The sequence below is a fragment of the Tamandua tetradactyla genome, chromosome X, assembly GCF_023851605.1.
Source record: "Tamandua tetradactyla isolate mTamTet1 chromosome X, mTamTet1.pri, whole genome shotgun sequence".
In the NCBI taxonomy this organism is placed as follows: domain Eukaryota; kingdom Metazoa; phylum Chordata; class Mammalia; order Pilosa; family Myrmecophagidae; genus Tamandua; species Tamandua tetradactyla.
The window spans coordinates 84851244-84865780 of NC_135353.1; the positions used below are offsets into that span (position 1 = coordinate 84851244).

Below are 14537 nucleotides of genomic sequence, written 5' to 3' on the forward strand. Positions count from 1 at the left end.
CTCTTCAAAAAAATTGAAGTGGAGGGAAAGCTACCTAATTCATTCTATGAAGCCAACATCACCCTCATACCAAAACCAGGCAAAGATATTACAAAAAAAAAAAGAAAACTACAGACCAATCTCTCTAATGAATATAGATGCAAAAATCCTCAACAAAATTCTAGCAAATCGAATCCAGCAACACATTAAAAGAATTAAACATCATGACCAAGTAGGATTCATCCCAGGTATGCAAGGATGGTTCAACATAAGAAAATCAATTAATGTAATACACCATATCAACACATCAAAGCAGAAAAATCATATGATCATCTCAATTGATGCAGAGAAGGCATTTGACAAGATTCAACATCCTTTCCTGTTGAAAACACTTCAAAGGATAGGAATGCAAGGGAACTTCCTTAAAATGATAAAGGGAATATATGAAAAACCCACAGTTAATATCATCCTCAATGTGGAAAAATTGAAAACTTTCCTCCTAAGATCAGGAACAAGACAAGGATGTCCACTATCACCACTGTTATTCAACATTGTGTTGGAAGTTCTAGCCAGAGCAATTAGACAAGAAAAAGAAATACAAGGCATCAAAATTGGAAAGGAAGAAGTAAAACTATCACTGTTTGCAGATGATATGACACTATTCGTCGAAAACCTTGAAAAATCCACAGCAAAACTACTAGACCTAATGAACGAGTACAGCAAAGTGGCAGGTTACAAGATTAACATTCAAAAATCTGTAGTGTTTCTATAGACTAGCAATGAACAAGCTGAGGGGGAAATCAAGAAACGAATTCCATTTACCATTGCAACTAAAAGAATAAAATACTTAGGAATAAATCTAACTAAAGAGACAAAAAAACCTATACAAAGAAAACTACAAAAAACTGTTAAAAGAAATCACAGAAGACCTAAATAGAGGGAAGGGCATACCGTGTTCATGGATTGGAAGACTAAATATAGTTAAGATGTCAATTCTACCTAAATTGATTTACAGACTCAATGCAATACCAATCAAAATCCCAACCACTTACTTTTCAGAAATAGAAAAACCAATAAGCAAATTTATCTGGAAGGGCAGGGTGCCCCGAATTGCTAAAAATATCTTGAGGAAAAAAAACAAAGCTGGAGGTCTCACGCTGCCTGACTTTAAGGCATATTATGAAGCCACAGTGGTCAAAACAGCATGGTATTGGCATAAAGAAAAATATATCGACCAATGGAATCGAATAGAGTGCTCATATATAGACCCTCTCATCTATGGACATTTGATCTTTGATAAGGCAGTCAAGCCAACTCACCTGGGACAGAACAGTCTCTTCAATAAATGGTGCCTAGAGAACTAGATATCCATATGCAAAAGAATGAAAGAGGACCCATATCTCACACCCTATAGAAAAGTTAACTCAAAATGGATCAAAGATCTAAACATTAGGTCTAAGACCATAAAACAGTTAGAGGAAAATATAGGGAGATGTCTTATAAATCTTATAATTGGAGGCAGTTTTATGGACCTTACACCTAAAGCAAGAGCACTGAAGAAATAAATAAATAAATGGGAGCTCCTCAAAATTAAACACTTTTGTGCATCAAAGAACTTCATCAAGAAAGTAAAAAGACAGCCTACACAATGGGAGACAATATTTGGAAATGACATATCAGATAAAGGTCTAGAATCCAGAATTTATAAAGAGATTGTTCAACTCAACAACAAAAAGACAGCCAATCCAATTACAAAATGGGAAAAAGACTTGAACAGACACTTCTCAGAAGAGGAAATACAAATGGCCAAAAGGCACATGAAGAGATGCTCAATGTCCCTGGCCATTAGAGAAATGCAAATCAAAACCACAATGTGATATCATCTCACACCCATCAGAATGGCCATTATCAACAAAACAGAAAATGACAAGTGCTGGAGAGGATGTGGAGAAAGAGGCACACTTATTCACTGTTGGTGGGAATGTCAAATGGTGCAACCACTGTGGAAGGCAGTTTGGCAGTTCCTCAAAAAGCTGAATATAGAATTGCCATATGACCCAGCAATATCATTGCTAGGTATCTACTCAGAGGACTTAAGGGCAAAGACACAAATGGACACTTGAACACCAATATATATAGCAGCATTATTTACAATTGCAAGGAGATGGAAACAGCCAAAATGTCCATCAACAGACGAGTGGCTAAACAAACTGTGGTATATACATACGATGGAATATTATGTAGCTTTAAGACAGAATAAACTTATGAAGTATGTAACAACATGGATGGACCTTGAGAACATTATGCTGAGTGAGACGAGCCAAAAACTAAAGCACAAATACTGTATGGTCTCACTGATATGAACTGACATTAGTGAATAAACTTGGAATATGTCGTTGGTAACAGAGACCATCAGGAGGTAGAAATAGGGTAAGATATTGGGTAATTGGAGCTGAAGGGATACAGACTGTGCAACAGGACTAGATACAAAAACTCAGAAATAGACAGCACAATACTACCTAACTGTAATGTAATTATGTTAAAACACTGAATGAAGCTGCATGTGAGAATGATAGAGGGAGGAGGGCTGCGGACATAAATGAAATCAGAAAGAAAGATGTTAAAGATCGAGATGGTATAATCTAGGAATGCCTAGAGTGTATAATAATAGTGAAATGTACAATGTACAAATTTTAAAAATGTTTTTGCATGAGGAAGAACAAAGGAATGTCATTATTGCAGGGTGCTGAAAATAGATGATAATTAATACTTTAAAATGTCACCTTATGTGTGAGACTGAAGCAAAAAATGTTTATTTGTTACAAAATTTATATTTTGACTAGAGCATTTCCTAATATAACTCATGTAGATAGTTTGATTGAATGTCATAAGTACTTGGAATCTCAGGTAGGACATGAGATTTTGTTGATTTGTCCAGAGTGTTGCCCTGATGAATCCCAGAGTGATTTGATCAGTGACTGGAAAAGTATTTGCAAGCCCCCTTTGGGGAATGGTGAGAGTGGGGAGAAATTCAACTTCCCCAAGTTGAATTCTTGATATTCTCACAAGCAGTGTGGACAACCAAAGCTATAGGCTGAGCCCCCAGTCTTGGGGTTTGTTCATATGAAACTTAACCCCACAGGGGATAGGTCAAGTCTACTTAAAATATAGGCCTAAGAGTCACCCCCAAGAGAGCCTCTTTTGTTGTTCAGATGTGGCTTCTCTCTCCAGGCAACATGACAAGCAGTCTCACCACCCTTCCCCTCTCTGCATGGGACATGACTCCCAGGGGTGTGGACCTTCCTGACAACATGGGGCAGAAATCCTGGAATGAGCTGAGACTCAGCATCAAGGGACTGAGAAAAACCCTAGAATGAGCTGAGAATTAACATCAAGGGATTGAGAGAACCTTCTCAACCAAAGGGGGAAGAGTGAAATGAGACTAAGTGTCAATGGTCGAGAGATTCCAAACAGAGTCAAGAGGTTATCCTGGAGGTTATTCTTATGCATTAAGTAGATATCACCTTGTTGTTCAAGATGTAGTGGAGAGGCTGGAGGGAACTTCCTGAAAATGTAGAGCTGTGTTCCAGTAGCCATGTTTCTTGATGATGACTGAACAATGATATAGCTTTCACAATGAGACTCTGTGAATGTGAAAACCTTGTGTCTGATGCTCCTTTTAGCTACTATATCAACAGAAGAGTAGAACATATGGAATAAAAATAAATGGGGGGAACAAATGTTAAAATAAATTTAGTTTGAAATGCTAGTGGTAAATGAAAGCGAGGGGTAAGGGGTATGGTATGTATAATCTTTTTTTTCTCTATTATCATTTTATTTCTTTTTCTGTTGTCTTTTTATTTCTTTTTCTAAATCGATGCAAATGTTCTAAGAAATGGATTGGCTTTCACAAAGGGGATTTATTAGGTAACAAGATTACAGTTCTAAGGCCATGAAAATGTCTCAATTAAATTATCAACAAGATGATACCTGAACTCTGAAGAAAGGCCACTGGCATCTAGAACTCTTCTGTCAGCTGGGAAGGCATACAGCTGGTGGTTACTTGTCCTTGTTCCTGGTTTGTTGCTTTCAGCTTCTGATTCCAGTGGCTTTCTCTCTGTGTCCTGTAGGTCTTCTCTTAGGATCTCCAGGGTATTTCGCTCTCTAAGTGACCATGGGTCCTCTCTTAGGGTCTCCGGGGCAAACTCTGGATTTCATCTCTTAATTTAGCATCTCTTAGGGAATTTTCTGTCTCCAAGCACCTATGCTTTCTCCAAGAAGTCTCTTTCTTACAGGACTCCAGTAAGTGGATTAAGATTCACCCTGAATAGGTGGGGTCATATCTCCATGGAAACAGCCATCAAAAGACCCCACCCAACAATAAGTCTGCCCCCACAAGACTGCATTAAAAGAACATGGCTTTTCTGGGGTACATAACAGATTCAAACCAGTACAACCTAACAGACATATACAGCATACCACACCCAACCAAAACAGAATACACATTCTTCTCAAGTGTACATGAATCATTTTCCATGATTGAACATACGTTGGGTCAAAAAGCAAGTCTCAATAAGCTCAAAAATATTTAAATCATATAATGTGTATTCTCTGACCAAAATGGAATGGAGCTAGACATTAATGACAGAGGGAGAAAGGGAAAATCCACAAATATGTGGAAATGAAACAACATACTCTTTTTTTAATGCAATTTTATTGAGATATATCCAGCACAATACAATCCATTAAATTATACACTCAATAGCTCACAGTATCATCACATAATTGTGTATTCATCACAATTGTTTTTAGAATGTTTCATTATTCCAAAAAGAAAAATTAAATAAACTTATAAAATAAAACCCAAAACATCCCATACCTCTTAACTATCCCTATTGTTTATACCTATATTGTTTAGTATTGGTGTTGGACATTTGTTACTGTTGATGAAAGAATATAACTACAGTCCATAGTTTTTATAGTTATGTTTTCTCTCATATACTACTTTATTATTGACTCCTTGCAAAGGTGTCATACATTTGTTCTGATTCATGAAAGAACTTATTTATATTTGTAATATTAATATCAGTCATCGTTTACCAAGAGGTTTGCTATGTTTCACCTTCCCATATTTTAACCTCTAACTTTTCTTCTGGTGATACATATGACTCTAAACAACCCCTTTCAACCACAGCCACATACAATTCAACACTATTAATTATACTCAAAATAACCAGATACCATCACTTCTATCCATTTCCAAATGTTTACATCCAACCTAGTTAAAAATTCTGCACATATTAAGCAACTGCTCCCAATTTCCTCTCATCTCATTCTATCCACTGGTAACCTATATTCTAGATTACATTATAATTAGTTCATATTAATATATAATATTTGTCCTTTTGCGTCTGACTTATTTCCACTGAATATAATGTCCTCAAGGTTCATCCAAGTTGTCCCGTGCTTCAGGACTCCATTCTTTCTTACTGATGAATAATATCCCTTTATAGATACATACCACATTTTGTTTATCAATTCATCCATTGATGGACTCTTGGGTTGTTTTCATCTTTTGGCAATTGTGAATAATGCCTCTATGAACATCTCTGTGCAAGTGTCTCTTTGCATCCCTGCTTTCTGATCTCCTGAGTATATACTGAGAAGTAGGATTGCCAGATCTTAATGCAATTATTTATGTAGTTTCTAAGGAATCACCAAACCATCTTCCACAACAGCTGTACATTTCCACAAGCAGTGAATAAGGGTTGCTGTTTCTCTAAATCCTCTCCAACAGTTGTAACTTCCTGTTTGTTCAAAAGCAGCCCTTCTAGTTGGTGTGAAATGATATCTCAATTTTGAATCACATTTCCTTAGTAACTAGTGATGATGAACATCTTTTCATGTACTTTTTAGCCATTTTCATTTCTTCTGTGTACATGAGGAATTCTTATTTTTTGCTCATTTTTAAATTGGGTTGTCTTTTTAATGTTGAGCTGTAGGATTTCATTATATATTCTGGATATCAAACCCTTATCAGATATTTGGTTCCCAAATATTTTCTCTCATTGAATTGGGTGCCTTTTCATCCTTTTGACAAAGGCCTTTGATGCACAGAAGTACTCAATTCCCATTTATCTATTTTTATTTTCTTACTTGTGCTTTGGATATAAGGTCTAAGAAACTACTTCCTAACAACTAGATCTTGAAGATGGTCCCTTACATTTCTTCTAGGAGTTTTACAGTACTGGGTTTCCTATTTAGGTCTTTGCTATTTTGAGTTATTTTTTCTTTCACTTTTCTACACATGGATATCCAGTTCTCCCAAAACCAGTTATTGAAGAGACTGTTCTGTCCCAGTGGAGTGGATTTGGGAGCTTTGTCAAAAATCAATTGGCCATAGATCTGAGGGTTTATTTCTAAACCCTCAGTATGATTCCATTGATCAATACGTCCATCTCTATGATAGCTCCATGCTGCTTTGAACACTGTGGCTTTATAAAATACTTTAAAGTTAGTATACTGGGATCATAACCATCAGATAACAGGTCTTTCCACAAATCCTTTCTGGATAACTCCATCTACAAACCTCGCTTGAATTGTAATAGCTGATTGCTTCAATATGTGGTTAAATCCTCATGTGGAACCCTATTCACTGGGATCTCACTCTCTGGAAGCCCAGAATTGTCCAGATCATCAATTTCTGTTTTCTTTGTACCCAAGAGTTCTGTTGTTAACTTATCTCCTGCCTCTTACATTTTACTCTAAGCTGCAGGGAGCAGCCAGACTGGACTGCATTTTCAACATTTAGTCTGGAAATTTCTTCTGCTAAATATCCAAGATCATCACTCTCAAATTCTGCCTTCCAGCCACAAAGAATGCCTTCCTTCCAGTTTGCAATGACATGTTCATCATTTCTGTCTAAAGCATTGGTACCAAAATCTGTACTAGTTTGCTAATGTTGCTGGACTGCAATATACAAGAAATGGAAAGGCTTTAGAAGGGCAACTTATTACAAGTTTACAGTTCCAAGGCCATGAAAATGTTCAAACTAAGGCACCAACAAGAGACTACCTTCACGCAAGAAAGGCTGATGCTGTCCGGAGCACCTGTGTCAGCTGGGAATGCATGCAGCTGGCATCTACTGGTCCTTGTTTCTAGTTCTGTTTTTTTTTTTTTCCAGTTTCTGGTGCCAGTGATTTCCTGTTTAAACATCTCTGGGCATTCACTTAGCTCTCTGGGTTTGGGCTTGCTTACCATTTCCTGGAAAGGCATATGGCAATGTCTGCTTTGCTGTACCCATGCCTAGGCATCTGCTCTCTGCCAGCACTCCAAACATCTCCAAACATCCATGTCTCTGTCAACTCTGGAGCAACTGTTCTCCAAGTGTCTGTATCGGCTCTGAGCTTTCTCCAAACTGTTCCCTCTTTTCAAGGAATCCACTAAACTAATGGGTGAGCCATCCAACCAAAGGCCACACCTTCCCAGAGATAATCTCATTGAAAGGCCACACCCACAACTTGGAGAGCCACATCTCCTTGGAGATAATCTAAACAAAAGGGTTTCCACCCTACAATATTGAATCAGATTAAAGAAATGGCTGCCCTCACAAGATTGGATCAGGATTAAATCATGGTTTTTCTGAGGTGCATAACAGTTTCAAACCAGCAGAGATGTGATCTCATTTACATTCATCTCAAGATATTTACTGATCTCTCTTGCAATTTCTTCTTTCTAGCTTCATTCCACTATGTTCAGAGAAAGTGTTTTGTATAATTCCAACATCTTTACATTTGTTAAGACCTGTTTTGTGCCCCAGCATGTGGTCTATCCTGGTGAATGGTTCATAAGCACTTGAGAATATAGATCCTGCTGTTCTCAGTTACAATATTCTATATATGTCTGTCGTATCTATTCATTTATATCATTTAGGTTCTCTGTGTCCTTACTTATCCTCTGTATAGATGTTCTATCTATTGGACAAAGTAGTGTGTAGAAGTCTCCCACTATTATTGTAGAGACGTTTATTACTCCCTTAGCTTCTGCCAGTGTTTACCTCATGTATTTTAGGGCAACATGAGTAGATGCATAAATGTTTATGACTGTTATTTCTTCTTGGTGAACTGCCCTTTTTATTAATTATGGTGTTCTTCTTTGTCTCTTATAACATTTTTGCATTTAAGGTCTATTTTGTCTCATATTACTATAGCTACCTGAGCTTTTTTTGGTTGCTGCTTGTGTAGAAAACCTTTTTCCATCCATTCACTTTCATTCCGTTTGTATCGTTGGGTCTAAAATGAGTCTCTTGTAAATACCATATAGATGGATCTTTTTTTTTTAATCTATTCTGCAAATCTGCATCTATTGATTGAGGAGTCTGATCCATTAACATGTAGTTTTATTACTATGAAAGCCATCATTATGTCAATAATTTTATCTTTTGACTTTTATTTGTCAGATCTATTATTTTTCTCCTTTTATCCTTTTAGTTACTGTCTTAGTTTCCTAAAGCTGCCAGAATGCAATATACCAGAAATGGAACGGCTTTCAGAAAGGGAATTTATTAAGTTGGAAGGTTTACAGTTCTAAGGTCATAGAAATGTCGAAACTAAGACATCCAGAGCAAGATACTTTAATTCCAAAGAAAGGGTCAATGATGTTTGACATTTCTCTGTAAGCTGAGAAAGCATGTGGCTGGCATCCTCTAAGGTCCTGGGCATCTTGTACCAAACACCTTTCCTGGGGGTGTTTTCTTTCTTCATCTCCAAAGGTCTCTGGCTGTGTAGGCTCTGTCCACACTAAAGCTTTTTCCAAAATGGTTCCCTCTTAAAGGGCTCCAGTATGCAACCCTCCCTTGGATGGGTAGAGACACATCTCCATGGAAAGTACCTAATCAAAAGCTGCCACCCATAATTGGATGAGTGGAGGTCATACCTCCAAGGAAACGATCAAAAAGATCCAACCCAGCAATATTGAATCAATAATGATTAAAAAACATGGCTTTTCTGGTGTACATGACAGTTTCAAACCATCACAGTTACCTTACTGATAACCATCATTTCTATACTCTCCTCTAAGCCTCTCTCTCTCTCCCTTGTCTTTTCAGCTGGCAGATCTTCCTTTAGTATTTCTTTTAAGGCAGATCTCCTGTTAACAACCCCCTCAGTATTTGTGTATCTGAGTATTTGAAGCTCTCCCTCCATTCTAAAGGACAGCTTTGCCGGATAAAGAATTCTCAGCTGGCAATTTTTCTTTCAGAATCTTAAATATATAGTACCACCACCTTCTCACTTCTATGGTGTCTAATGAGAAGTTAGCACTTAGCCTTATGTGGCTTCCCTTGTATGTGGTTAATTGCTTTTCTCATGCTGTTTTCCAGATTTTCTCTTCCTCTTTGGAATGTGACATCTGATTAGTATGTATCTTGGAGAGGATTTATTCTATTCGGAGTATGTTGGGCTTCTTTGATTTGCATATTTATGACTTTTATAAGAGGTGAGAAATTTTCAGCTATTATGTCCTCAGATATTCTTACTAGCCATTTACCCTTCACTTCTCCTTCTGGGACACCTATAATGCATATATTTGTGGATTTTGTGTTGTCAATCATTTCCCCGAGACCCAGCTCAAATATTTCCATTTTTTCCTCCATTTATTCTCTTATGTGTTCAAATTCAGTTGCTCTGTCCTCCAGTTCACTTATCCTTCCTTCTGCCTCTTCATATCTGCATGTGTCTCTAGTGTATATTATGTCATTATATAAGTCCAAAGGGACTTCGAGAAAGTGTCAGGAGAGCAGCTTCCTATACTACAGTTTCTCAGTCTTCCCTGCAGATAATGCTCTTGGGCTACATATTCCCCACTGTCCCACCTCTCCCCGACTGCAGCTGTCTTCCTGATGTTTCTAGATCAACTGGAAGCTGATAGCCTCTGGGGTGTGGGATGGGTCCCAAGAGCCAGAATGGAGTTCCCTCTCTCACTGAAACTTCTCTGTGGAAATAGTAGAACCACGAATACCCTGGTCTCCTGTGTGAAAATGTTCAAGGCTGCAGGATCCACAGTCACTATTGCCAGCCAACTGTTAGATCAGGACTGCTGTGTGTCCCCCTCTTTTCCCAAAGCTAGGGCCTCAAGGTCTTTCCCTGACTGCTACAGTCAGCTGGGTGAGATCAGGGCATGGGCAAAGCTACTGGCTTCAGGACTGGGGGCTGGGCGCTGGGAACTGTGGTGGAAATTAGACTCTCACTGCAGTCTTCTGCTTGTGGAAATACTGGAGCTGCTGGTTCCTAAACTCCTGTGTGGAAAGACCCTGGGCTGCAGGACTGAGAGGATTAACTTTGCCTGCCAACAGTTGGCCCTGGACTGTGCTACATCTTGCCACCTGGTTGAGAACCAGGCTAACACACTGCTGCTGGCCTGGGAGGTGGAAGATGGGCATGGTGGAGTTCACTCACCACTATTTCTCAGTTGCAGTTTTTCCATTTTTTTTTTATCCAACTCTTCCTTATGTGGTGGTCCTTCCCTGGTCTCCAAATCCCCCAAATTGCTGATTTGGACAATTTCTGCCTATTCTCCAGTGTTTCTGGCAGAGAAGTGGATTGCATGTCTTTATTCGACCACATTCCTAGAGGTCCCTAAACAACATATTCTTAAACAACCACTAGATTAAGAGGAAATCAGAAGCAAAATTAGGAAATACCTTGAGGTGAATGAAAATGAAAATACAACATATATATAAAACTTATGGTATGCAGCAAAGGCAGTGCTGAGAGGGAAATTTATAAACCCAAAGGAAGCAGAAGGAAGGAAAAACAAAGATTAGATAGGAGATAAATCCTTCAACTTAACAAGACAAACAACCTAATTTTAAAATGGGCAAGAGACTTGAACGTACAGTTTTCCAAAGAAGGTGTAGAAATAATCAGAAAGGACATGAAAAGATGATCATCACCATTAGCCATCAGGAAAAATGGAAATCAAAACCATAATTAGATACCATTTCACATCTATTAGTATGGCTGCTATAAAGAAAAAAAACAACAGAAAATAACAAATGATGAAGAGTATGTGGAGAAACAGGAACACTCATTTGTTGCTGTAAAATGTTGCAGTCAATGTGGAAGATAGTTTGGTGGTTCCTCAGAAAGCTAATTATAGAACTACCATATGGCATGCTATCCGACTACTAGGTATATACTCAAAAGAATTGAAAGCAGGTATTCCAACAGATATTTGCACACCAATGTCCATAAAGACATTATTCACAATTGCCAAAAGACAGAAGCAACCCAAGTGTCCATCAACTGATGAATGAATGGATAAATAAGATGTGGTATATATAAAATGGAATATTATTCAACCATAAAAGTAATGAAGTCCTGATACATGTGACAACATGGATGAAACCTCAAGACATCATGTTGAGTGAAATAATCCAAACACAAAAGGAAAAATATTGTATGATCTCACTGATTTGAAACAATTAGGAAAAGCAAACACACAGAGTCAGAGTCTAGAACACAGGTTACTAGGGGATGGGTTGGGAACAGGGAATTGGAAATTGTTTTATAAGGTACAATGTTCCTATTTGGAATAATGGAAATCTTCTGGTACTGGATGGTAGTGATGGTAGCACAACATTGTGAATGCAATTAAAAGCACTGCAGTATATATCTGAATATGATTAAAAGAGGAAAGGTTAGATTGTATATATGGTAACAAAATAAAAATAAAAATAAAAATCCATGGGACTATACCACACAGACAGTGAGTCCTAAGTTACACCATGGAAGTTAATTTATAGTACAATTATAAAAATGTGCTATCATTGATTGCAACAAACGTGCCACAATAATACAGGGTGTTAGTAATAGAGTGGTAGATGGGGATCCTGTGTTTTATGCACAGGGTTGTTCTGCAAACCCACAATTTCTCTAATAAAATAAAATTACAAAAACATTCCTTCAAAACTGAATAAAAAAGAAGTACATTGTTTAATTTCTACATATCTGTGAATTTTTTATTTCTCCCTCTGTTATTTATTTCTAGCTTCATTCAGGTTTGGTCAGTGAATACACATCATATGAATTCAATATTTTTTAATTTAATGAAACTTCTTTTGCGATCTAAAAATATGTTTTACACTAGAAAATCATTCATGTGCACTAGAAAAGAATCAGTATCTCTTGTGTTGGGTTAAGTGTTCTATATATGTCTGTGAGGTCTAATTAGTTTAGAGAATGATTCAAGTCTTGAATTGCTTTATTAACCTTCCATTTAATCCATAATTGAGTGGTGGCCCTACAAGTCAGAAGATGTATTAACATTTCCTACTATTGATGTAGAACTATCAATTTCTCCTTTCATATCTGTCAGTACTTGCTTCATATATTATGGAGCTCTGCTATTAGATGCATATAAATGTGTAATTATTACATCTTGTTGAATTACTCCTTTATCAGCATATAATGACCATCTTTTTCCTCGTAACTGTTTTTAATTAAAGTCTATTTTGTCTTATATTAGTATCACTACTACAGGTCTCTTTGGACACTACTGGCATGCTTTCTTTTTTCCATCCTTTCACTTTCAACCTACTACTGTCCTTGAATTTCGGGTGAGTCTCTTGCAAATAACATAGTTGGATCAGGCTACTTTATCCATTCTGCCAATTTCTACCTTTTGACTGGAGAATTTAGTTCTTTTAATTTTGAAATCACTACTGACAATGCAAGACTTTCTTCTGCTATTTTGCTATTTAGGCTTTGTAAGTCTTATATATTTTTTGTCCCCTGATTCTTCCATTAAATGCCTACTTTTATATTTAGTTAATTTTTTTGCTACACCATACTGAGCACTTCTCATTTCTGTCTGGATATATTTTTCATTTACTTTCTTTCCGGTAACAAAAGCATTAAAATTTAACGTCCCAAATATACAGCAATCATATTTACCTTATACCAACTTGACATCAATATGTATACATTCACTTTTCCCATACCACTCTGTCCTCCCATCTTTTTGGTACTTGCTTCCAAGCATATCATTGTACATTGTATGTTCAAAACCACAGGTTTATTATTACTCTTTATGTATTAGCATTTTAGCATCTTGAAGAAGTAAGAAGTGGAGTTGTATACCAAAAAATTCAATACAACAGTACTGGCATTAATAATTATCCAACTAATTTCTTTTACTGCAGGTCTTTATTTCTTTATACTGTGGACCACTATCTAGTGACCTTTCCTTTCAGTCTGAAGAACTTCCTTTAGCATTGCTTGTAGGGTCAGTCTAGTGGTGATAAATAGCCCTAGCTTTTATTTATTTGAACATTTCTTAACCTCTCCCTCATTTGTGAAAACAGTTTCCCTGGATAAAAAATTCTTGGTAGGTAATTTTATTTCAGCATTTTAACTACTTCAACCCACTGCCTTTTTGCCTCCATGGTTTCTGATGAGAAATCTGCCAACAGATTGAGGCTCCCTTGTATGAAACATGTTGTATTTCTTTTCCATTTTCAGAACTCTCTCCTCATCCTTTGAATTCAACAGTTTGATCAATAGATGATGCAGTGTTTTTTTTTTTCATGTTTGGTGTTCTCTGGGCTTCTTCAATGTATATTTATATCTTTTGCTAAGTTCTAGAAGTTCGCTGTCATTATTTCTTTGAATATTCCTTCTACCCCTTCTCTTTCTTCTCCTGGAACTCCCATAATATTATAATCTTGATTGTGTCCCAGAGATGTCTTTGGCTATTTTTGCTTCTTCTAATTTTTATTCCCACCCCTCCGCCCCCGCAACCCCGAGCATGACTCGTTAACTGTCTAGTCTTTGAATTCATTGATTCTTTCTTCTCCCAGCTCCAGTTTGCTGTTGAAACCCTCCTGGGGATTTTTCTTTTCATGCTATTGTGGTATTTGACTTCAGTAGATCAGTTTGGTTCCTTTTAAAACTTTCTATCTCTTTACTAAGTTTCTTAAATTGGTCATCCTTATGATCATTTTTTTTAAAGTATATGTTCAGTATATTTACTACTTGGTTTCTTTGTTGGTGTTTCCTGGATTTTTTTCTTCTTGTTTTGGATGGACCATTATTTTCTGTTTCATTGTTTGTCTCCAAATCTTTTTTTTTTTTTTGCACACTCTGTATTTTAATATTTTAAATGTTAACTCTGGAATTAATTCCCTGAGATGTCTGTCTCCTGATTTTTAACTAGCTGGTAATAAGACAGATTTTCTTGAGTGCTGGCTTTTCTATCAGGAAGGTCTGCCCAAGGTGAATGGAAAGTACATGGTCCTCCCTGTCTTCTCTCGGCCACTGTGTTGTCAGGGCTTGTGTTTGTTAATTGCTTTGGAGTTCCCTTGTTTATAGGATTTTGGGTGCCTCCATTTCCTAGGCCCTCTCTTGGGTGTTTAAAGCAGTTAAGCCTTTGCCTTAGGGTGTTTACCTCAATACTTTGTTACATTGCTATTTTTGCCTCAAGATGCTTTACCTGGGGAACAAATTATGAGATGGGGAACATGCCTGAGAGGATTATTCCATGATAGTCATTTCCAGCCA

The 14537-nt window shown here is 37.1% G+C and overlaps 1 protein-coding gene across 7 annotated transcripts in view; it reads right to left on the reverse strand.

Annotated features, from left to right (window-relative positions):
- APOOL (apolipoprotein O like) overlaps window positions 1-14537 on the reverse strand; it is a 331599-nt gene that overhangs the window by 167565 nt on the left and 149497 nt on the right. Inside the window, exon 9 of one of the 7 annotated variants that reach the window (XM_077146713.1) lies at window positions 3939-10561. The exons of the other annotated variants lie outside the window; for them this stretch is intronic. Coding sequence (XP_077002828.1) covers window positions 10443-10561 — 119 coding nt within the window. The 3' untranslated portion in view covers window positions 3939-10442. Of the gene's footprint in view, window positions 1-3938; window positions 10562-14537 lie in introns of those variants that run through there. 7 annotated transcript variants of the gene reach the window in all.